At 41.8% G+C, this 25,341-nt stretch overlaps 1 protein-coding gene and 1 long non-coding RNA gene across 4 annotated transcripts in view; one reads left to right on the top strand and one right to left on the bottom strand.

Moving 5' to 3' along the window:
• Nucleotides 1–25,341, top strand: part of LOC103011348 (uncharacterized) — a 70,732-nt gene that overhangs the window by 15,603 nt on the left and 29,788 nt on the right. The gene's annotated exons all lie outside the window — the stretch shown is intronic.
• PPM1H (protein phosphatase, Mg2+/Mn2+ dependent 1H) overlaps nt 21,562–25,341 on the bottom strand; it is a 275,326-nt gene continuing 271,546 nt past the window's right edge. For all 3 annotated transcript variants that reach the window (XM_057556258.1, XM_057556257.1, XM_007179815.2), the window contains one exon: nt 21,562–21,909. In XM_057556258.1, coding sequence (XP_057412241.1) covers nt 21,832–21,909 — 78 coding nt within the window. In that variant the 3' untranslated portion in view covers nt 21,562–21,831. The remainder of the gene's footprint in view (nt 21,910–25,341) is intronic.

The raw sequence follows: 25,341 nt of genomic DNA, 5'->3' as shown, positions 1-25,341 counted from the left end.
GAGACATAACCCAAGTTATCTGTACAAAGCCTGCACACTGAATGAGATAGTCCTAGTTTTTTACCTTTGCTTTTCTATTTAAGGATCAGATACCATTATCGTGAACTTAAACTTTAGGAACCCTTTTATCAGGAAATGTTTTATTAAAGATTACTCAATTAGTAGCCTATGAAGTAGTATTCACGCTCACCATAGGATAGAAAATCCAGATAAGTAAAAAGAAGAAAATTAAAATAATTCATAATCCTACCACCCAGAGCTAATACCATTTCAGTGTATTTCCTTCGCAACCTATTAATGCCTGGGTCTTTTTGTCCTTTTCCTATACCTGCCTTATGCTCTTAGTAACATATTGTGACCATTCTAAGTCACTCGTTTCCTGAAGCTTCAGCATCTTCTGGTGAAATGGATATAGTATAGTCAGGACGGTGTTTGCCCTGGGAGTGCGCCTGGCTATTCAAGGCGTGGGTGCAGCCAAGTAGTAGTGGAGACAATTACTGGTTCCCCTTTTCACTCCTGTCCATATCCATCTTTCCCTTTGTTTATTCTCTTTTCTAATCGACCCCATAGGTGCCTCCCTGCCTCTTCTCTCCACCTGTCCTACTTTTCCTCCTCTCACTTAAGCTTTGTTTTCCACCCGTGGCTGGCTTGACCTTCCACCCCTTCTCCCCCTGATTCCTCTTTATCCTTCCTGACCCAGTGCCATGACCAACACATGTGGGAGAGATGCGCTTCCTTGCAGACGCTTAAACGCGTTCTCTGATTTTCCACAGCTCTCTTCATACCTCTCTCATTGTACTCTCTCATGTGAGCGTTACACACTTAAGGTCTGCGGCCCGAGACCAGAGGCTTCTTATTCCTCTCCACATCCCCTAAGAGAAGTGAAGGGGCTTCTGTAAAGTTTGCAAAATGAATAAATAAAACCCCAAGGCCTGTCAGTCACCCAGAACTGCTGTTCACAAGTGCAAGACCCATTGGCAAGCCCCTGGGCTATACAGGCTCCTGACCTTGATACACAGGCACTGTGATTTCTTCAAGGAAGCCTCCGAAAAAGCTCAAATCCAAATCACAGGGAAGTATTGAAACAAAATACAGCCAAAAAGGGAAGGAGCTACTTTCAGGTAAGATAGGAAATGGGCTGCATATGAGAATAGGGGACTTGGGAATGCTGTTTGTGATGGCCCAGGACCCACAACTAAGGGAATGTGTATTCTCTGAGACAAGGTTAGTACCACTACATCTTTATAGAGAAAACTAGAGCTGATACAAGACACAGCCTGTGAGGTGGACTGAAGTAAGACAAAAGAGGTGCTTTCCTTTTTTCTTTAACTGAGGGCAGCAGTCAGTTCCGCAGTCATAATTCCGATCTTTGACAATGAGCAGTTCAGAGGGAGGAGGAGGACGCTGGGAGGCTGAGGAAGAAAGGAAGAAAGAGAAGCATCTACCGAGTGACCTGGGAGGGAGCTTCCCAGTGAACAAAAGAAGGCAAACGAACGGAGCTGATTTTTGTTGTGATGACAGATGAGTTTCCTGCAGTGTCCAGAGAGCAGCCCAGTGGGGAAAGGCGGAGGGGCAGAGCCAGACCTTTGTGTGGATGGAGGGAATGCCGCTGCTTCGCTGCCAGCCTGTCTGTCCTTAGAGACCAGAGTTCAGTGGGAAAGCTGGAGAGATAGCACTTAGTATTTGTTTCTGGGTCACATGTCAAATTAGTGGAGAAGGATTATTTTAAGCTAAAAACAGTTATACTCGGAGTTCAGAGTTTAGTTCTCTTTTGTGGTTTTGGTTTGCTTGCAGTCATTACGGCTAGATGTGCTTAAAGAAACATACATGGTTTTCCATTAAGGTCTTGAGAAAGTTAGGAGACACCTGACTGCTAATCTTTATTAGGGGGCGAAATTTCTGGCATCTTATAAGCGTTTAGTTTCACAGAGAGGTGAGATGCAGCTTGAACTTGTACACACAGGATCCTCATCAGGCACTAAACAGGATTGTTCTTTGCCTCCTTTCCTTTATGCTCCATGATCCACCCGTGGCCGGCATGACCTTCACCCTCTATCCTGGACCAACTCCTACTCATCCTTCATGACCCAGTGCAGTGGTCAACACGGAAAACCTTCCCTGACCCTTCTAGACTCTTAATCTCTGATTCTCCACAGCGCTCCTTCATACCTCTGTTAACTGGACTTATTTCACGTGTTACACATTTAGGGAGCTGGACGCAGGACCTGTGTGTCGCGTGCACATTCTATGGCCTGTGGCCCAAACAAATCCCCGCTCCTAACCTCCAAATCCATTTTTGTTGTTCTGGAAGGTAACCCTTACCTTCTGCTCCACTTGGCTCTTGTAATAGGACTAAACGGGCCACCTTCATTTCTACTCAAGCAGCATTTGATGAGATGCGTCAGTGACGACAGGCAGCTCTCATCCCCCACTGGGCCAATTCTACCTGGCAGGATTGCACTTGCCCACCTTGATAGGTGGCAGGACAATTACTGGGCGCCTTCTCGACCTGCTTCAAAGCTTCCTGTAACCTGGCAGGGAATGAAATGCACAGCCTTCCAGCTCAATGACATTTAAGGCAACCACTCATCGGTTCAGGCAGCAAAATAAATTGGTACTCAGCTGCTCGCAGTCTATTTTTCTGGTTAGAGCTATAAATGAAAGAAATGATTGTGCCACTGTACGTGTGACACCAACCTGCCCCCTCCCCAAGCAGTCACGTTCTCTTGCTCTCACTCTGGCTTTGTTCTGGTTCCCCTGAGGAACAGAGTGTTCAGGATTGTATTTGGGGGTTGCCTAGTGCTGTGTGTCTACATTTGAGTCCTACACGCACAAATAAATACAGTAAATGAATATGTGTACATTTAAATTGCATATTCACCCCTACTGAATTTGTAATTCATTCATATGGAAATAGTTTCCACTAAATATTGTTAACTCCCCCAATATTCTTATCTGGTCCCTTTTATTCAAGGGGCTAAGTCGCATCACTCAAGGGTGACATTTAAATGACAGTTACTACAGTGACACAGAGTAATGATCTTGTGAAAGTGTGGTATATTGGTGTGCTTATCCAGTAATTTATATATACCGTAAATACTAGTTGTGATGTCTGAAGAGAACTCAAAAGGCAAGAAATCTTTTTCCCCAGACAAATGATTGTGAAATATAACATTTTTAGAAGGATGTTCTGGATACTTTTTTGCCCCATGATTCCCCCAAATTCCTTCCCTTCTAAGCAGTAAGTGTTGCATCCCCCTGCCCCTCACTCAAACATTAAAAATAAAAAACAAAAAAATACTCTTCCTGCTCTCCCTCCTACCCCCAAGGCCTATACAAACACAAAGTGGGGGGGGGGGGGGGAAGGAATTTGTCAAATCAAAAGATTACCCTCTCTCAAACGAAATCTGCTTTAATCAGTATGCTAGCACATTCTGTCAAACTCCCCGAATTTTTAAGCAATACATTATTCCTTCAGTTTGTGCCAAAGCTAAACCTTTGCCAGGCCCCAACTGGCTCTACGTAGAGGCTGCTGCCAAGTTGACTTCCTTGTCTCAGTCAAGAGGCTGCTGCCCAGCTCTGCTCGAAATTAATAAGGCCAATCAGAAATGCACAAAGCCTGCCCGGCCAATCATTCATCTCCAAGCGTTTGCCATCTCCTCTGCGGTCAGATAAATCACGTTAGAGCTATTACGCCAATGACCATAAATTAGGGGGCCTGGCGGTCCGTCCCTCCCGAGGACATAGCAGGCTAGGATGATTCCAGTGCGGGGGAGGGGAGGGGGGCCCGCCGGGCGGCGCGTTATCTGTGGTTGCAGAATCCGGGCCCGGCGCGCGCGGCCTCCCGGAGGACTGGCGTCTGGGCTGCGCCCAGCTGTGGCCCCGGCGCTGCTCAGAGATGGCCGGATCCCCCAGGCGCGGGGACTCCATCTGCGCGGCTCCGCCAGGCTATTCACAGCCGAGGTTCGGCCGGTGATTGCTGGCATGGAAAACTCATTTCTCAGCCCGGTTTTTATTTACACTCTTATTAAGGAGCCTTCACTCACGTCGGAATGGCAGAGAGTGGCCGCGGCGGGACTTGGCCTTGGGCCAGGCAGCCAATCTCGGGGCGGGTGCGCCCCCCGGGGCCGCCCTCGCCGGCGACCTTCCGCCCAGAGCGCGCGGTGGGCCCGGGGACAAAGGCGCCAGAAGCTGGGGCACAGGCACCTCAGGGGCTCACCACCCTGGAAGAGTTCAGTGGTTTTGTGGCTGGATTTCCCCCTTGCACTGTTAGCTGGTTCCCCGCCGAGCTCTTTGCAAACGTGGAACGTGAGAAAATAGGAGAGTGCTGTGCTTTAACCCCCATCCAAAACCCTAGGTCAAGATTCCGTCCTCCCCCAGGTCCTGCTGCACTCGCCCGAGCCCTCCCTGCCGGGTGTAGCCCACGCATCCAGCGGGGACGGACTCGCAGTAACAACCCCCGGGAGGGAAACTTCTTGGCTCTTCTTTCCGCTGGCACCGCCTAAAACCCGAGCAGACCGGCGCGTGTGCTTGTGAGCCTGCAAGTCCTGAAAACCTGCCAGCAGCCTCGGCACATCTGGGGCTCCTTACCATGCATATTCATGCCCGAGAGCAGTAAAACCCAGGTCAGCTGCTTGGAGACAATGAACTGTGTTCTTAAAGGCTGACCAAGCCCGAGAATTCAATGAAATGACGACCGGGCAAGCTCCTCTGTGTCCTGTGCAAAGCGTCATAACATTTGAGGCAGTTTTTTCCCCCTAAAAGGGACAGAGGAAACAGGCAGCAGTGTTGCTAGGGGTCAGTTTCTACGGTTTTCCCCTTGGCTCTAGAAATCGTGATTTCTACTCCCTTTCCTAGTGCCCTCAAGCTCCGGAAGAGTGGGTAGTGTGTTCATATTCCTTTCTTCTGCATACGATCCCTCTTGGTTTAACATGGTCTCCTTCCCTTCCTCTAATCCTCCTCCCATCTGAGGGCATCACTCTTAACCCCTTTCTTCCCAGAAAAGAGTGGATCCTCTCCTGCCCTCCTGACCCTCATTTCTGTCCCTTCCCTCAGAAACTCCCCTTTCCATTTTCCTGGTAGCTCAGGGGCACAGTCACTCTCCTGGGCTAGGGTGGCACTGGGAAGAGGACATCAGACCATGCCACCCCACAGCCTCCCACAGGCCTGCAGTCCAGTGAGGGGCACTGTTACGGGCTGAAATGTGTCTCCCGAAAAATCACTTGTCAATCCAAGCCCACACTACCTCAGAATGTGACTGTATTTGGAGATAGAGCCTTTAAAGAGGTCATTAAGGTAAAATGAGGTCACGTGGGTGGGGCCTAGTCCAATATGATTGGTGTCCTTATAGGAGGAAATGTGGACAAAGAGACGCCAGGGGTGCATGCACACAGGCAAAAGACTACGTGAGGACAGCAAAAAAGGCCAAGCCAAGCCAAGGAGAGAGGCCTCAGGAGAAACCAAACCTGCCAACACCTTGATCGTGGACCTCTGGCTTCCAGAATTGTGAGAAGATAATTTCTTTTGTTTAAGCCACCCAGTCTGTGGTGTTTTGTTATGGCAGCCGTAGCAAACTAACGCAGGCACTAAGGAAGCCTGCCTGCAACATTCCTGTGGCTCTCCCTCCTCCTCCGGGACTTGAAAACTCTCTCCCTCAGGATGGCTTTGGCCTGGCAGACTTTCTTTTTGTTATGTTCCAGGTGATCTTCTTTTTTGATAAGAAACTAACCAGCGAAATTTCTGTTGGTGGAGCTTTATTTGTGCCCCTACTGTTTTTCAGTTTTGTCCTGTGTAGGTTTTACAGATAAAATACAGGACATCCATTTAAATTTGAATTTCAGAGGAACAGCAAATAATTATATAAGTATGTCCAAAATAGTGCATAGGACATACTTATATTTTAAAAAATTCTTTGTTTATCTGAAATTTAGATTTAAATAGATGTCTTATACTGTTTATTTGTGAAATCTGCCAACGCTAGTTCTGGTGTGTGTGTCCTTAATATCTTTACATAGTGGTTCTCACATTAGAATCAACTGGAGAACATTTCAAAAATACTAATGGCTGGGTCCCTCCCTGGGGGGATTCAGATTTAATTGGTTTGAGGACTTTTATTTAAGCTCCCAGGTGATTTTAGTGTGCAGGCAGGGACTAAAATCCCTGCAGAAAGAGATAGGTATTAACTAATTAAATGTTCATGGCTACTGCATTGTTGGATTTAGGTTCCCTTAAGCTTAAACTCTTTGGGTTTTGTTCTATTAAAAATGTCATCATCTTAAGCCCAGAGGCAAAGGTCAAAGTGGATCATCGAAAAATGCCCTGTTTGTTAGTATGTGAAATGGTTTTCTTATTTCAGGTCAACTGAGCCCATAAAGAGAGATGTCAAGAGCTGTAATATTGATACCACTGCAGTAAATGACTCTCCATCCCGACACTTCAGGTTTTGTAATAAATAGTGCAGCTGGGCACCCTGGTAAAAGATTTACCTTTTACATTACTTTTATTACAGGTCAGTGCTCAAGAATGTAGGATGTTTTAAGGACACTTCTCGTTCAAGAGGAATTTGAACATAATTTTGTTCAGTTCTTCCAGACCCTGGGTATCTCCTCTTCTTCAGCTATTAATTGGCAAGCATGGAGAGCTGACGCTTACCTGCTGCTCACTTGTTTGTTTGTTACTGAAAAATTTATAGAAAGTTCAGGTATTGTGCCTAATACCCCTGGGGTAGCACACTGTTTATTCTGCTTGGGTAAGGGCCTTATATTTGACTCTGGTACTCAATTTCATCCTGAAAGTAAGTCTTGCCAACATAAACCTTCATCATAAGTGCTAAGGAGATGCTGGCATAGAGCTTCAGCTGAGTAAGAGTCAAACTAGAGTGAGAGGGAAATAAAATGCCTGTGGCAGAAATACATTTTATAGAAGATGATATTGGCGGGTCAGATGATACTGCTTAATTGGTACAAAGTTCAAAGTTCAGGAATGGAGATCCATGTGACAGGGCTTTGTTAAAAATGTTGTCTAAATAAGTATGTACATGATGGAGGTTTTGTAACCACTGCTTATTCTCTTATGAGATGTTCCAGAAAACTGTTGTAGGGAGAGGCAGTTGAGTGTAAAATAGAACCTTGGATTTGAAATCCTGGCTTTGGTGCTGCTTGGCTCTGGGTCCTTGGGCAACTGCTTAACCTATCTGAACCTTTATTTCCTCATCTGGAGAAGTGCTTCTGGAATGGTAGAATAACGACCTCTAAAAATCCATGACTCCATATAAGCAAAGAGAATACTGGCAAAAATTGCCAAAATCACCTTTTTCAGAACTCTGGAAACTAAGCAAAGGATTGCAACAATCCAAGGAGTGTTTATTCAAGAACAGCTGAATCTTGATAGGAATAAGGCAGCATTTTAACTGGACCAATTTCCTTATGCTCTCTCCACATCTGTGGTAGCCCTGAACAACAACAGCCTTGCAACTATACTATCTATCTCTGAGATCCAGCAGACTAGCAGATTTGGGTTTGCAGATTGGGGGTAGATAGGGTTTGTAGCTCCCCCAAAAGCCCCAGCCCCAGAGAACTGTCACTCTTTGAATCTCACTCTCTGGAAAGGCCCCATTCTCAGGGCTTGTCTTAACTTGACCAGCTCTGTGTGAACAACTCTATCCCCAAGGTGTTTGTTAGTTGAAAACAATCAGCAAAAATTGTTTGTTTAACATCATAGCTATCTAAGGCAGTCATACCAGTTGAGGTTAACAAGAAGCTGACCAAAAACCTGAAAAAGGAAAAAACTGGTGAAGATGTCCATAGAGAGCTTTGAAAAGCTACAGCATATTACTGAAGACCTAAAAGTCCTTGCACATGTGCAGGGCAGTATGCATGCCCAGGAAAGACCTGCCTGACCTTAAAGCTCTGCAAAAGCAGGAAGTGAAGGGCAAGGTAGAGTTGTGAATTGCTTTCCACAGCATTGAAGGTGTGCTCCAAATGTGATGAAAAACATTAATCTACATATCCAATAGGCTCAGTGAACTCCAAGTAAGATAAGCTCAGAGATCACACCTAGACACATCATAGTCAATCTCTTGAAAGCATCAAGAAAAAAGTAACTCATCACATGCAAGGGATCTTCAATAAGATCCCAAATTAAACCATGGAGGCTAGAAGGTGGTGGGATGATATATTTAAAGTGCTGAAAGGTAAAAAAACAAAACAAGACAACAAACCTGTCAGATAAGAATTTGATATCTAGCAAAATTATCCTTCAGAAAATGAAGGAGAAATTAAGACATTCCCAGATAAACAACTGAATTTGTCCCAAGCAGACATGTTTTACAAGAAATACTAAAAAGAATCCTTCAGGCTGAAATGAAAGGATACTAGATAGTAACTGGAATCCACAGGAAGAAAAAAGAATATATATGGGAATTATAAAAGACTGTATAAATGTACTTTTGTTTATAACTCTTTCCTTCTATATAATTTAAGAGACAGTGCATCAAACAATGATTATTAAACTTTTGATAGGCTTATATTGTATAGAGATGTAATTTGCATGATAAATAATAGCACAAAGGAAGAGGAAAGGAATGGAAGTGTTTACTGGGGCAAAGTTTTTGTATACTATTGAAATTAATTTGGCATTAATATAAACTAGGTTGTTTTAAGTTAAGATGCTAATTGTAATCTCCAGGGAAACCACTAAGAAAATAACTTTAAGAATATAGTAAAGAAACAAGAGAATTAAAATGGTGTACTAGAAATTATTTAAAAGAAGGCAATAATGGAAGAATAGAGAAACAAAAAAGACATAAGACACACAGAAGACAAATAATAAAATGGTAAACGCACAGAAGACAAATAATAAAATGGTAAACATAAGTCCTACATTATCAATAGTTACATTAAAAGTATATGGACTAAACATTTCTATCAAAAGGTGGAAATTGCCAGAATGAATTTAAAAATATGATCTAACTATATTCTCTTTATAAGAGACACCTTAGATTTAAAATTACAAAATGGCTCATAATGAAAGAATGGAAAAAGATATACCAAGCAAAAAATAACCAGATAAGAGCTAGAGTGGCTATACAAATAACAAACAAAATAGACTTTTTTTTCTGTACTTAAGGAATCTTGTTTTATTTGATTAGAGAATGTCTTTAAAATCATATGCACTTTGTCAGTGTGTTTCTAGGAATGTCTGGCATGTTTATTGGTCAAATGCCTTGCAGATGGAAATGAAATTTTGTGAGGAATCTTCTGGATCAAATACGGATCTATTTTTACTTTAATAAAACTATTCAAAGCATAAATAAAATAGAGTTTAAGATAAAAACTGTTACTGGAGACAAAGAAGGACATTTTATAATGATAAAAGGGTTAATCTACCAGAAAAGGATAACAAATATAAACATATATGCACCTAACAACAGAGTCCCAAAAGACAGAGAAAAAAATGATGAACTGAAGAGAGAAACAGACAATTCAACAATAACAGTTGGAGACTTTAAATACCTCACTTTCAATAATGGGTAGAACAACTAGGCAGAAGATCAACAATGAAATAGAGGAGTTAACTGATTAGATCTAATAGACAACTACAGAACACTCTATCCAACAGCAGTAGAATACACATTCTTCTCATGTTCAAATGGAACATTCTCCAGGATAGAGTATATGATAGGCAATAAAACAAACCTCAATAAATTTAAAAGGACTGAAATCATACAAAGTAGGCTCTCTGATCACAATGGAATGAAATTATTTGCTCATTTATAAAATGTGACAATATTTACCCGAGAAGAAGATAAAAGAACCCAGATATCAAGTGCCCAGCAAAGGGCCTAATAAATATATAATACATAACAACACATAACAAGACCATAATGCATGCATGTTTTTCTTTGCCTCATTGCTGGAGTGTGGTAAATGATGGGTTAACATCCTCCTTGAAAATTAAAAAAAAATTTTAACTGCTTTGAGTTGGTGGCAGAACTGATGGTGTCTTAGTACTGAGGAAATAACAGTATCACAACCCTGATGCATCCACCACCATTGTGGCTAAAAGCTGAATAGAAGACTATCTTAGCAATAAAAAAACTGGCAAATTTATAAATTATTTTCTGTTTGTAACCCAATAAAGCAAGGTAAATGATTACTCATCTGTTTTTTCTTAATTAGAGGCCACTGGTGTATACTAATGTATTTGACTTTTTCATTCATTTCACACCAGAGAAGCACGATCAGGCCATATTTTCATGAATTAATACTTCTGATCAAGATATTAAGCTTGACTTTTTACCATTTTAGAACAGATCCTAGCTCAGATACAAAGCAGATTTGAGTGACAGAGTCTAAATGACCCCTGAAGCCTAAATATTTACTGTCTGGCTCTTTACAGAAAAAGTTTGCTGAACCCTAACCGAAGAACTGAATCATTCTTGGGTGGACCTGGTAGATGATATTCCAGGGAAGCCACTGAAAAAACATGCAGTCATCCTTTTATTTCCAAGTTTGCATAACTTTCTCCAACATGGCCAATCTTGTTTTTATCTGTGTGCCCTCAACTCCTCCTCCTCACTTAATGTTTGAAGCAATTCCCAGGTATTTATAGATGATGTTGTAATGTATATTTGAGTCTGTTTGCATTGTATTTTAAGGCATACAATACTAATAATGATAGCACTTATATTGTTCATAAGTATGAAAACAACCACGCTGTTAATTTTCTTTCAAATTCTATTGCGCAATTGGTAGATTGGCCAAATGTCCCCTGACTTAACGTTTAGAGCTTCCAGGAATCAGAAATTTGATTTTTTTTCACCTAGGACAGGAGAGTAGAAATTTTACAGTTCTCCAGCATGTCCTCCCAACTTTTTTTCTCACTGACCAAATTCAAAAAGGAGGTAATGTCAAACTCAGAACTGCTAAGACTACTATTTTCAGGTTCTGCAGTTCTTTAATCAGAGATGACTGGTTACTAATATACTAGTAGTGCTTAAAGAGTGTGAAATGACTTGTTCTGAGATATTTTGCTGCTGCAACTTCACTTTTCTCCTATCCTTATGTCAACAATTTCCCCAAACCCACTCCCACCTCACAACAGTGCCTTCTGAATGGGCTTATCTACTTTTACTTTTTTGTGACTAGATTTGTAAATTAAAATTTAAAAAGAGGGTAAAAGAGAAAGCTCGTATTTGTATGCCCCTTTTAGAAGAGTGTTGTCCTCCAGATCTGCATTCACACTTTCCAAAGATCTGTCCATGGTCCCCTTGGACCACCAAACTGATCAGACCTGGTTCTTGCAAGGCAGTCAAGGTGCACCCTGCCTCCGTCTCATGCTCAGTCACTATCTGAATCTCTTGAAGGCAGCCTAAGTGGAATCAATAAAGCAAAGGAGGTTAGGTGGCTGTAAAATCTCATCAAAAGTGAAAGACATGAGGCCAAAAAATGTAGGGAGATGTACTAAGAGAGCAGCAGTCTTTTCAGGGCTCTAATGATAGAAAAAGCAATTAAAAAGGCAGACTAATTGCCAGGATATATAATTCACTCTTTGGCCCGTCATTTAATTAAATGAAAAAACTGGGATGGCAACAAGTTTGAAGTATTTTGTAGATGGGGATTTTTAGATGAGGAGGAGAATTTTTTTTAATCCTCATACAATTTAAAAATTATGTTTCTACTCAGATATAAGCTAACACTCTCAAGCAACAGTCTTAGGAGCCAAAGAACCACTTGACTCTCCCAACAGTCATAAAGGTACAACATGGGACGGGCTTATCATTAGTGAGGGCTTAAAGACCTTTGTTTCCCCGATCTAGAGTCATAGCCCCAATAGTCATAATTTTCCTGGCTTACTAATGATCATTTTAAGCTGCACAAAGAAGCAGAAGCATAGGTGGGGCGGAGAACTCTTGCTCAGATACCATCACAGCCATGTTAGAGTCTCTGCACTATTGCTATAAGTTTGTTTCCCCCATTCACTCTACCAGGTTCCAAAAGGAGGATTATTTCCCAAGTACAAATGTACTTTCTCAATGCCATTTTCTTCTTTTAGTTGATATTTTTAATCACTTTACCCCAAATCCTCCAGAACCAGGTTGTCTATACTTTGTTTCAGTTATCTATTGCCGTATCATAAACTACCCAAATCTTAGTGGCTTGAAACCAAAACCATTTATTTGCTCATGTTTCTGTGGGTCAGGAATTCGGGCAGGGCTCAGTGTGGATGGTTCTCCTCCCTGTCTTGTGATGTCTGTGAACTCAGCAGGAATGGCTTAAACAGCTGAGAAGTGGCTGGGCCTCACTTATGGTATCAGACCTCTAGAGACCTAGGCTTGGAATTCTCAGAGTGTCATTTCTTCATTCTATTAATCAACGCAAGTCACAGGCCAGACCAATTCAAGGGATGGGGATACAAATACCACCTCTTGATAAGAAAAGGAGCATTTGCAAACCAACATAGAAGGCATAGTTGGCAGCCAGCTTTGGAGACAGTCTACTACAGCTTTCAAGAGGTAATCTGATATGCTAAGCACTACTTGTGAGAGAATGCTAGAAGACTCCTCCATCTTCCACAGAGAAAAAAACCTCTCAAACAAATGTATCTAATCCAAAGATTGACTCTTTTCATTAGTTTTTGCTATTGAGTAGGGAGGAGGAGACACCATAAGCATTAGGGTAAAAGTGAAGGTGAAAAGAGCTGGGTAGACTTTGCAATGAAATCATTTTTAATATGAGTATTTTTTTTATCTAGTCTGCTCTTCTGAACTAAGCTTCAGATGAGCTATAGTCTACTTTTTAGCTTTATTTTGTGAATCAATACTTTGATTATTTTTAACATTGTGTTGGTGTTTTCTATATTACTTTAACTTGCTGGACTCTAGAAGTAAGCAGAATTAGCATTTTTTGATGTCTTGTCCCACCTGTAAGGTAACTTTTCTCTATAAGATGGTACATTTTACTAACACTTTGTAATTATTTAAAATGCTTAAATGACAAAGGGGAGACTTGAGTCTTACTGTCTTCAGCACGGATACTGGTCACTAGCCCTCTCACTTAAGAATACCTCTTTGGATAAAAGGGTCAATTCAACAAGAAGATATAACATTTGTAAATATTTATGCACACAACATAGGAGCACCTAAATGTACAAAGCAAATACTAACATACCTAACGGGAGAAACAGACAGCAATACAATAATAGAAGGGGACTTTAATAACCCACATCAATAGAGATATCACTAAGACAGAAAATCAATAAACATATGCCTTAAATGACACATTAGACAAGATGGACGTAACAGACATATAGAAAACATTCCATCCAATGGCAATAGAACATACATTTTTTTTCAAGTGTGCATGGGACATTCTCCAGGATAGACCATGTGTTAAGCCACAAAAAAGTCTTAACAAATTTAAGAAGACTGAAATCATATCAGGCATATTTTCTGACCACAGTGCTATGAAAGTAGAAATCAATTACAAGAATAAAATTGGAAAATTCACAAATATGTGGCAATTAAACAAGCTACGGAAAAAATCAATGGGTCAATAGAGAAATAAAAAAACCCTTGAGACAAGTGAAAATGGAAGTATAACACATGAAAACCTATGGGGTGCAGCAAAAGAAGTTCTAAGAAGGAAGTTCATAGTGATAAATGCATATACCTCATGAAACAAGCAAATCTCAAATAAACAATCTAACTTTATACCTCAGGGAATTAGAAAAGAACAAAAACAGCCCAAAGTTAGTAGAAAGAAGGAAATAACAAAGATCAGAGCAGAAATAAATGAAATAACAGACTAAGAATAGAAATGAAGTAATAGACTAAGAATAGAAAATATCAATGAAACCAGGAGCTGGTTCTCTGAAAGATAAAACTGACAAACCTTTAGTGAGACTCATCAAAAGAAAAAGAGAGAGGGCTGAAAGAAATTAAAGAGGAGACATTACAACTGATGCCACAGAAATACAAAGGATCATGAGACTACTATGAACAATGATATGCCAACAAATTGAACAACGATATGCCAACAAATTGAACAACGTAGAAGAAATGGATACATTCCTAGAAACATACAACCTTCCAAGACTCAATCATGAGGAAATAGGAAGTCTGAACAGACCAATTCCTAGTAAGGAGACTAAATTAGTAAGACCTCCCAAGAAAAACAGAAGTCCAGGATCAGATGGCTTCACTGGTGAATTCTAACCAACTTTCAAAGAAGAATTAATACTAATCCTTCTCAAACTCTTCCCAAAAAAGAGAAGGGAACACTTCCAAACTCATTTTATGAGGCCAGTATTACCCTGATACCAAAACCAGATTAGGACATCACCAGGAAAGAAAATTATAGGCCAATATCCCTGATAAACATAGAGGCAGAAATCCTCAACAAATTATTAGTAAACCAAATTCAACCATACATTAAAAGGATCATACATCATGATCAAGTGGAATTTATTCCAAGGTTGCAAGGGTGGTTCAATATCCACAAAACAATGTGATACATCACACTAACAAATTGAAAGATAAAAATTATATGATCATCTCAATAGATGCAGAAAAAGCATTTGACAAAATTCCAACATCCATTTATGATAAACACCCTCAACAAAGTGGATACAGAGGGAATTTACCTGAATATAATAGAGACCATATATAACAAGCCCATACCTAACATCATACTCAGTGATGAAAAGCTGAAAACTTTTCCTCTAAGATCAGGAACAAGATGAGGATGCTCACTCTTGCCACTTTTATTGAACATAGTGTTGGAAGTCATAACCAGAGAATTAAGCAAGAGAAAGAAATAAAAGGCACCCAAATTGGAAAGAAAGAAGTAAAACTGTCACTATTTGCAAATCACATGATAGTATATGTTAAAAAAAAAAAAGCCCTAAAGACTTCCTACAAAACTGTTAGAACTAATAAATGAATTCAGTAAAGTTGCAAGATACAAAATTAGTACATTGAAATCTGTTCCATTTCTATACACTAATAACAGACTATCAGAAAGAGAAATTAAAGGAACAATCACATTTACAATTGTATCAAAAAGAATAAAATTCCTAGGAATAAATTTAACCAAGCAGGTGAAAGACCTGTACACTGAAAACTATAAGACATTGATGAAAGATATTGAAGACACAAATAAATGGAAAGATATACTGTGCTGATGGACTGGAAGAATTAATAGTTAAAATGTCCTTACTACCTAAAGCAATGTACAGATTCAATGCAATCCCTATCAAAACTCCAATGGCATTTTCCACAGAAATAGAACAAACAATTCTAAAATTTACATGGAACCACAAAAACCCTGCATAGCCAAAGCGACACTGAGAAAGAAGAAAAAAGCTGTAAGCATCATGTTCCCTGATTTCAAACTCTATTACAAAGCTATAGTAATCAAAACAGTATGGTATTGGCATGAAAACAGACACACAGATCAGTGGAACAGAATAGAGAGCTCAGAAATAAACTCATGCATATACGGTCAATTAATTTATAACAGAGGAGCCAAGAATATACATTGGGGAAAGGACACTCTTTTCGATAAATGGTGCATTGAAAACTGGACAGCCACATGCAAAAGAATGAAACTGGACCACTACTTACACCATAAACAATTAAAGACTTGAACGTAAGACCTGAAACCATAAGGTTCCTAGAAGAAAACGTAGGTGGTAATAAGCTCTTTGACCTTGGTCTTGGCAAACATTTTTTGGAGTTGGCACCCAAGGCAAAAATAAACAAGAGGGACTACATCAAACGAAAAAGCTTCTGAACAGCAAAGGAAACCATCAACAAAATGAAAAAGCAACCTACTAAATGGAAGAAAATATTTACAAATTGTAGACATTTATCGGATAAATGATTAATATCCAAAATATATAAAGAACTCATACAACTCAAAAAAAATCAATTAAAAAATGGGCAGAGGATCTGAATAGACATTTTTCCAATGAAGACATACAGATGGCCAACAGGTCCATGAAAAGAGGCTCAGCATCACTAATCAATCATCAGGGAAATGCCAATCAAAACCATGAGACATCACCTCATACCTCTCAGAAGGGTTATTATCAAAAAGACAAGAAATAATAAGTGTTAGCAGGATGTGGAGAAAAACGTTGTTGGGAACATAAATTGGTGCAGCCACTATGGAAAACAGTATGGAGATTCCTCAAAAAATTAAATAGAACTACCATATGATCCCACAATTCCACTTCTGGGTATTTCTCCAAGGAAAATGAAAATACTAATTTAAAAAGTTGTATGTACCCTCATGTTCACTGCAGCATTATTTACAATAGCCCAGATATGGAAACAACCTAAATGTCCCTCAAAGGATGAATGGATAAAGAAACTGTGGTGTGTATGTATTTTTATAGATAGATCGATGATAGGGATAGAGATGGAGCTATAATGGAATATTATTCAGCCATAAAAAAAGAATGAAATCTTGCCATTTGTGACAACACGGGTGGACCTTCAGGGCATCATGCCAAGTCATTATGCTATCTATGTCTTATGAAAGACAAATCTTGTATAATCTCACTTATATGTGGGACCTGAATAATTAATTTTTAAAAAACCTAATTCATGGATACAGAGAACAGATTGGTGATTGCTAGAGGCACAGGGTGGGGAGTTGGTGAAATGGGTACAGACTTCCAGTTATAAAATAAATCACTGACTACTGGGGGTGTAATGTCCAACATGGTGGCTATACTATAATTGCATAGTATTTGCTAATGACACTGTGGTGCGTACTTGAAAGTTGCTGAGAGAGTAAATCTTAAAAGTTCTCATCACAAGGAAAAAAAGTTAGTAATGCTGTATGGTGATGAATGTTCGCTAGACTTAATGTGATGATCGTTTCACAATATGTACACACTGCATCGTTATGCTGTACACCTGAAACTAATATAATGCTGTCAGTTATCCTTAATAAAAAAAAAAAAAAAAGAATTACCTGTTGGGAGTAGTTCTTGGGAGTAATATCCATGGTAGTTCTAGAGGCACTGGTGAAATGTACAGCTTTTACTGCTGATTCCTGTGAAGATTTATAGTGTTGGCATCCATCCCCGTCCGATTTTCTTTTGAGTCTGTTCACAGTTGATGACTCCCCATGAGGCCATGACCCTCTCAACTCATTCCACTACCTGGTACGAAGAAACTTCTTAGTGAATTAAACGAAATGACACAAAAACGTTTTGCTAAAGGTGTCCTATATACATATGTATAATATTTTATTTTAAAATGGCATTGAGCATATACATTTCTTTAGCTTTTTCCAGGGAACATTGCACCTAAGTTTCAAAACACACAAAATAGATCCCCTTTACTAAACAGTTTTCATTTTTGGGTTACAAAAGTCAAGGTTTCACAATCACAAAGCATAAAGGTACATGGTTCCAAAACCATTTTCAGGAGATTCCTCTCATTCACTGTACGTAGGGTATTTTCTTGGAAACCCAGACCATGATACGGTCCTTACAAATGATCTCCACTGTGGGCCTCCCTGGGTTTCCAAAAGAAACAAAGAAAATGGAAGCAAAACAGGAGTAATAGAGTAACCTCAGGACACCCCAAACACAAAATACTATGGAAGATTGGAAGAGTGGAGGACACGAGACTCTCCTTCAAGTACATCACAGTAGAAAACAATACACTTAAAGCCTCATTTGGTCACTGTCTACCTGGTCGCTACATAAACAAAACATCTAAGACGCAAAGGCAAAATTAAAGCTATTTACACAAATCACATGGATTAGAAAGAGCAGCACGCCCTGCACTGACACTCGAACCACGGTACTTACCGAAGGGGCAGGTGGGGCTGCTCATGTAGTGTCCCCTGAAAAATCCCAGTGTATGCACATAAGTCACATCACCCACACAGAACCAAAGTACACTTGGGGGGTTTATGGTGTGCAGGCTGTTGACATGTCTGCAATTGAAAGTCCTCAAAAATCCAAGTTCCTAATGTAAAATTCTGTCCGGTGGCCAGATACTGTTTTACTATTTTCTTAGATCTGCTACCTTTTAGGGTCAGCCTGGTGGGTTTTTGCATAGACAGTGATTCTCACTGCTTTCTTCATGTGTCCCAGTAGCACGAACTTACCAAAAATAGAATCTCATTAAAGTTTAACATGTTCAGTCTGAAAACAGTGGAGCTGCTGGGCTGCTTAAGGAAAGGTAAGATCCTCAGACTGTGGTGGAAAGAAAACCACTGACTACTCGTGGGCTTGTAAATAAAGTTGATTGGCAGATGAGGAAGGAGGTTAGACCAGAGTCGTAAAGATGTGGGAGATTTTTTTCCAAGTGTTTCCACGCTAGTGCTCTTGGTGAACTGAAAACCCTGCCCGAATGGCCAAGATCTGAGGCCAGCTCTGGATACTGGGACTCTCATCCTTGCCCACCAGTATCTACTGACAGCTGTGATTATTTCCAAGAAGTAAATGAATACTTAGAAGAGTACAAAAAGAATGAGCACAGCTGACCTCATGCAGCCTCATGGAGGTAAATTGCTAGGGATTAAAAAATTAAATACCCCAAATTCCCCAAAACTGTAAACTGTGGAAAATAACAAATTCCCACTTTGGGGGCTCTGTCCTATTAGAAAGCTGAGTACTTGGCCTAGCCCGACTTTCACTTCTCTGTTCCCTCTGTAAGAACAGCAGTTAGGCAAGCACAACCACAGGAGAACACACCCTCCAGTTTTCTGGCTTCTGGCACTGCTCTGATTTCAGGTTTTGAGAGAACACAGGTTTGGCTGTTGCCTGACAAAATGCCGCAGTGTGGATGGAGTGCGAGTTTGCTCTCTTTAAGGAAAAGAGTGTCACCAAATATTCTGAAGAGCAAGTGCCAGTCCAGCAAAGAGATTTAGAACTGAGAGAGGCTTTCATTAAAGGAAGTGGCCACACCCCTCCCCCCCCCCCCAGATAACCGTAAAGACTTGACTAGGAAATCGAAAGCTTTTTATTAAATAAGACTTCCTCTGAGGCTACTAGGGCAAGCAGACTTGACTGTAAGTCAGATACGCAAGATCCCAGAACCACGTATAAATATGTTCTGCAGAATTTTGAGTGTGTTGCCTTTTGACCTTTCCAGGAATGCTCCAAGGGGGAAAAATAAGGCTAAAACTGAGTAAGCTCAATTCACAGAGCAATATCGGTGCTGGGCAGACCTGCCGCGGGCATTAACAAATCATTTTTTTTCCACATTTGATTTATTCATCTCATTTGTGGTTTCCCTCTAATCCCCCAAACTGACAACATGGCTTCAGCTTGCTACTAAGATCTTTCCACCCAAGGGGGCTTATGAAGAGAATTCCTAGACACCTTTCTAACTAAATCCAGTAGGACTAAATACTCAAGACTTTAGGATAAATTGAATCAGGGGCTTCCAGAGTTTTTGCTGAGACATGCCTTGGCAGGCAATGAATTGGAGAATTGAGTCCAGGTTGTTATGACATCTGTATGATATGCACACGCAAACTCTGACTCTGGTGCCTTGAATAAAACCAGAGACGCTCAAGGTAGGGCCCAGATAGAAGCCCAGGAAATAAAAGAAGTGAAAGGCAGTGGGAACACGGGGAAGAGGTGACTGCTTGTGAGGACAGCTTCCCAAAGAAGGCAGCTCAGAGTCCTCCATGTAAAACCTCCTCAAGTTTCCGAATTCGTACGTGGTTCTGAGAGTCAGAGCAGCAACAGAAAGCGGACCACACGGTTGTAGGATGCCTGCCTGTTTCCCCAGAGCATCCTGTTCTGCCAGGGCAGCGAATGGTTTACCACAGACTTCTCCCCACAGAGACGCTGGGAGTGGCTAAGATTTCCTGAAGGAGGAGGGAAGCCGTCAGATGACGATGACTCCTGACAAGGGACCAGTGAGTCCAGTTCTTCCCAAACAACATTTTGGCAAACGCTCGGTGGGTGAATTCCCGCCATACTTCACCTGCCAGACCAGGCGTTGTCTCCTCACTGTGGGATGAATACATTCCGAAGCAGGAAGGCTCCAGGACATTCCTAAGAAAATATCTACATTCCAAGAATGTAAACGCAGGCGATCCACTATCCCAGAGGAAAGGTTCCTGTCCTCCCCTCTGGGGAAGGGATGGAACAAACAGGAGAAGTGGAACTGGCTCTCCTGCCTTCTGGGGGAATCACACCAATGACCTTTGTCTCTAATGGGTGGGAAGCATGTCTTATTACAAAAAGTAGTCAAGATGGTGACGCTACCACAGGAGGTCCGCAGGGAGAAGACTCAGTGATTGGACACTGCTCTGTAAGGTCCCCCCATGCCCAGAAGCGGTCTGCCTAATAGTGATTTCTAAAAATCTATTTTGCGAGTCCTGCCGGCCGAGGAGCCCCAGGTAGATCTGACCCGTCTGCTGCTGCTGTGCTTGTGAGGAACACCCAGAGGTGGAGTGACAGTGGGAACAGGGGTCTTGGTACTTGGGGGGCTGGGACATGATCCCGTGGAGAAGGAAGAGAGTGCCCAGCCTGAGGACGACCAGTCAGCCTGATTCAAATTCACTTTTATCAAATGGCCACTCTGAGCGGGCTTTGCCCAGATATGATGGGGAGGCGGAGACAGCTGTTTCTTGACAGAACTCTGCTCCTTCACATGTTATTTGGAGGGGGCTTGGGGACAGTCCCCGTCCACGGAACCTGGATCCAGATGGAGGAGTGGTCCTCAGATGGGGTCTGGTGAACTGACTGATACAAGGACCCTCTTAAACTGCTCGCTTCAACCCTGCTTCGTGTCTGTCCCTATGACACAGCGGCTGGGGGAGGGCCAACCGGTCCAGAAACGAAATCCAGACTCTCCCAGAGAGACCTCAACCACACCAGGGGGGCCCTTGAAGATGACAGAGGAACTGTGGGTCCAAAGAAACACCCATATTTCCACGAAAACACACTGATTTGGTGAGAAAATGCAACTCAGGGACAAACTGTTACATAACAAAGACTGAACTCCATCAGCCAGGGCACCGCTCCGGATGGCGGCCTGGGTGGTGTGGGCTACGGGATATGGGGACGGTCTGGGCTGGACTTGGACACACAGATTCCTCGGCAGGGGCCTGGAAAGTCCCAGGCCTGTTCTATGGAAGGAAAACAATTAAGATTCAAGGAATGTCAAAAAAGAAAAAAAGTCCCTGCCGCACCCCACCGGCACCAAAAAACGGTACAGAGAGAGAGAGAGACCCACACACACACACACACACACACACACACACACACACACACAGATAGTGTTCCCTGAAATAAATCTCAGGCTTACTAGAAGATGGGCGCTTACATCTTCTGAGGCATGATCCCCAACTCTCCAATGCAGCACGTTTAACCCGTAGGGAAGTTGGCAGCTTGGCAGGCTGAAGAGTCTTCTGCCAGTGACACCCGAAAAGGGCTGCCCCAGCTACTCTGGATAAAATAAATATGATGGATGTACCCCCAGATGGGCAATGGCCACCTAGGAGGCCTATGAAAGGAACCGAGAGAAACACAACACTCAGTAGCAGCCTTTATGTTTTGCCCTTGTTGAGTATCCAGACCTGTTACTAAAGAGGAAACTGAAACCCGAGGGTCCTCTTGAAGCTCAGCCAGAGGCCTTTCAGCAGCAAGCTTCCCACCTGGGCTGGGAAGAGGTGGCATCATCTGGAACTCTGCTGGGGCACTTCCCAGCCCCGCCCTGCCCAGAGGCATCCCAGCTTTCTTCCCTTCTGTCCTTTTAAAACCCTGGGCTGTTTTCATGACAGTTTGTTTCCATGTATTAAAGGAATGACATATACAGAGATGTCATCGCCTGAGCCCAGTCGGTCATTGGATATCCGCCATCCTCTGTCCTTCAGGACGCCACGGGCACGCATCACCAGGTCCTGAGCCGCCAGTGTGTACCTGTACAGGGAGAAGCAGGAACGAGACTGTCAGTGTGGCATCAGGCAGAATCGGGGGTCAGGCGAGGCTGGGAAGGAGGCATCACTACAACTGTATGAACAGTTTTCAAACACCCTTAAAGTCACAAAGACCTAGGCCATCTTTTTCCCAAACGTGTGATGCCTAATGTGAGACTACTAGTTAGGTGGTAGATGGACAAGATTCTACATACAATAAATAACCTCCTAAATTGTTCTGCTTTTCAGTCCTCTTTTGAGAATTTTGATGAGTCCCAGTTTAGTGCTGGTGTATCTTTAACACATATCTGCTCAGGCGCAGAGCTTTCTACAGCAAACAGTGTGTAGCTAAAAAAGCACATGGGAAAAATAAGAACTTTTTGTTTCCAATATGTTTATTTTTAGAGCCACGTTGCTTTTAGGACAAAGGATGGTCATTTTCCACTTATGGTAGGGGTAAATCTCCTTTCTAAATAAATTGTTTTTAAAAAATAAGTTGATTTAAAGAAAAATGTTAATGATAGCGCAGGTAGCAAAGGAGCATAGTAAAAATGCGAAGGTTTTATTGGTACATGACTGGGGAACCTCGGTGTGGTCGAGCTGTACCATCCACCCTCATCAATGCCACACTCTTCTCTTCACCACTGTGAGTACAGTGAGGGATCCCCAAGAATTTGAAAATAAGATTGCTGAGACTTAGAGCATAAACTCAAAGAAGAAAAATGACTATGCCATGAATGGATGGAAAGTATTAAAATCTAGAAAAAGACTAATGTGGGAGGTGATTTGGGTGTATGTAGCCTAGGTTAGCCTTGAGGCCTAAAACAAAGAGAAAAAAACATTGGCAGGTGTCTGTCCAAATACAGATCGAGGCAGAGAGAGTCTTATCCAACAGATTTCAAAGAAATTTAGTTCCACTGGTAGGACCATATTTAGTGAGGATGGATGACTCTTAGCTTCTGCCATAGAACATACAGTTTCCCTTGATTTTGACTTCATGTTCACCATATAACCTTCTAATTATGATCTGCCTCCCCATGTGGGCTGCCGACAGAGAAAGAGTGAGCTAGTCATTTGTACTTTAAGAACGTCAGTCCTATTTCTCCATATAAACGTCAACTGGCATTTCTTCAGTTTGCAGATCAATCATGAAAGCTTGGTTAAGGTGAGCCCGGCTCTGATAATGAATCTGTTCTTTGTGTGTTGATTAAACCAGTTTCTGAACCTGAGAAGCTAAAAGCCAGACTCTGGTAAATCACCAAGATAATAAATGTCACCCTGTAAGGAAGGCCTCTTGGAAGCCGGCCTGTTAAACAACAGACCACCCTGATGTTACTGTAGCCTTTCCCTGCTTGGAATGTCACTCGGCCTTGCCTTCAGAACTGTGAGTTATGGAATTCAGAACACCAGAAGCCTCTTGCATTTCTTCTGTTAAAACCCCTTATGGATTAAGTGACTCTCATGTTAAAAGAGACCTGCATCTAGCCCCATTGTTACATTACTTAAGAACAAGGTCTGTAGCAAATAATCTCAGGATTGTTAAGATTCCAGGCTGTAGAGTCTTTGAGACTCAAGTCTACTCAGACAGCCCAGGCAGAGAGAAGTGTATAGCACACACTAAAGGTGGCAAAGAGAGGCTATTTTAGTTAATACAAAATAAGTGACTTTCCTCCTAGAGGATGGGTAGTAGGTGAGTAGGAGAGACACCTTCTTTTTCTATCCTTATTGAGAGAATTATCAGTTTTGAGGCAGAAGTATCTCAAGTTACACTTGAGGGAAGATGCCACCAGTTAGTCCTTCTGAGGGTTCTCTTCCTGCTGAGATCACGAAATAAACAGAAAGGACTCCAAAGAGGCCTTTGGCTAAAGAGCCAAATACATGCCCACTTATCCACATACTGCCACTCAGATACTATATTCAGAAGAGCTCTCAGATGCTCACCCCAGGTTACTCTTGGGTTTATATTGAATTGTATGTCTGAGAAAAAACCTCACAGGGAAAGGCTACCATCAAAATCAGTTGATGTTTATTATCCTAGTGATTGACCAGGGTCTAGACCTTAGCCTTTCAAGTTCAGAAAGCTGGCTGAGGCAATATACTAACTAGTTCGTAGATTCATCTGTCAGGGCTGAACACACCTTAACTCAGCTCATGAGCAAACTAGACACAGAAGATTATGGCAAGTAATGAGAAAAGATGGCTGGCAGCAAAAGGAAGTTACTTAAATATGTTAAAAAAACAGATGAAGGAAGTCAGGACTGGTCTCTGTGGTAAATCACAGGTCCCGCGGTCATGGGGCAATGGCTGAGATCAGAACAAGGTTAAATGAAAGGCTTAATGTCCAAAATATATAGACAGCTCATACATCTCAATATCAAAAGAACACAAAAAACCCAATCAAAAAATGGGCGGAAGACCTAAATAGACATTTCTCCAAAGAAGACACGCAGATGGCCAAGAGGGACAGGAAAAGATGCTCAGCATCACTAATTAGTAGAGAAATGCAAATCAAAACTACAATGAGGTATCACCTCACTCTGGCCAAAATGGCCTTCATCAAAAAGTCTACAAACAGGACTTCCCTGGTGGTGCAGTGGTTAAGAATCGCCTGCCAATGCAGGGGACATGGGTCCGATCCCTGGTCCAGGAAGATCCCACATGCCGTGGAGCAAAGAAGCCCATGCACCACAACTACTGAGCCTGCACTCTAGAGCCCGTGCACCACAACTACTGAGCCTGCGCTCTAGAGCCCATGAGCCACAACTACTGAAGCCGGTGTGCCTAGAGCCCGTGCTCCGCAAGGAGAGAAGCACGCGCACCACAACGAAGAGTAGCCCCCGCTCACTGCAACTAGAGAAAGCCTGCACGCAGCAACGAAGATCCAAAGCAGCCAAAAATAAATTAATTAAATAAATTAATTTTTTAAAAAAGTCTACAAACAATAAATGCTGGAGAGAGTGTGGAGAAAGGGAACCCTCCTACACTGTTGGTGGGAATGCAAATTGGTATAGCCACTAGGGAGAACAGTATGGAGGTTCCTTACAAAAACTGAAAATAGAGCTACCACATGATCCGGCAATCCCACTCCTGGGCATATGTCCAGAAAAGATGAAAACTCTAGTTTGAAAAGATACCTGCACCCCAGTGTTCACAGAAGCACTATTTACAATAGCCAAGACATGGAAACAACCCAAGTGCCCATCAACAGATGAATGGATAAAGAAGATGTGGGGTGTGTGTGTGTGTGTTTATGTGTGTATACACACACACAATAGACTATTACTCAGCCATAAAAAAGAATGAAATATTGCCATTTGCAGCAGCATGGATGAACCTAGGGAATATCATACTAAATAAAGTCAGAGAAAGAAAAATATTATATCACTTATATGTGGAATCTAAAAAAATAATACAAATGAATCTACTTACAAAACAG

The sequence above is a fragment of the Balaenoptera acutorostrata genome, chromosome 11, assembly GCF_949987535.1.
Source record: "Balaenoptera acutorostrata chromosome 11, mBalAcu1.1, whole genome shotgun sequence".
NCBI lineage: Eukaryota > Metazoa > Chordata > Mammalia > Artiodactyla > Balaenopteridae > Balaenoptera > Balaenoptera acutorostrata.
Note: the sequence above shows the minus strand (reverse complement) of the source record. Positions and strands in the feature narration are given on the sequence as shown.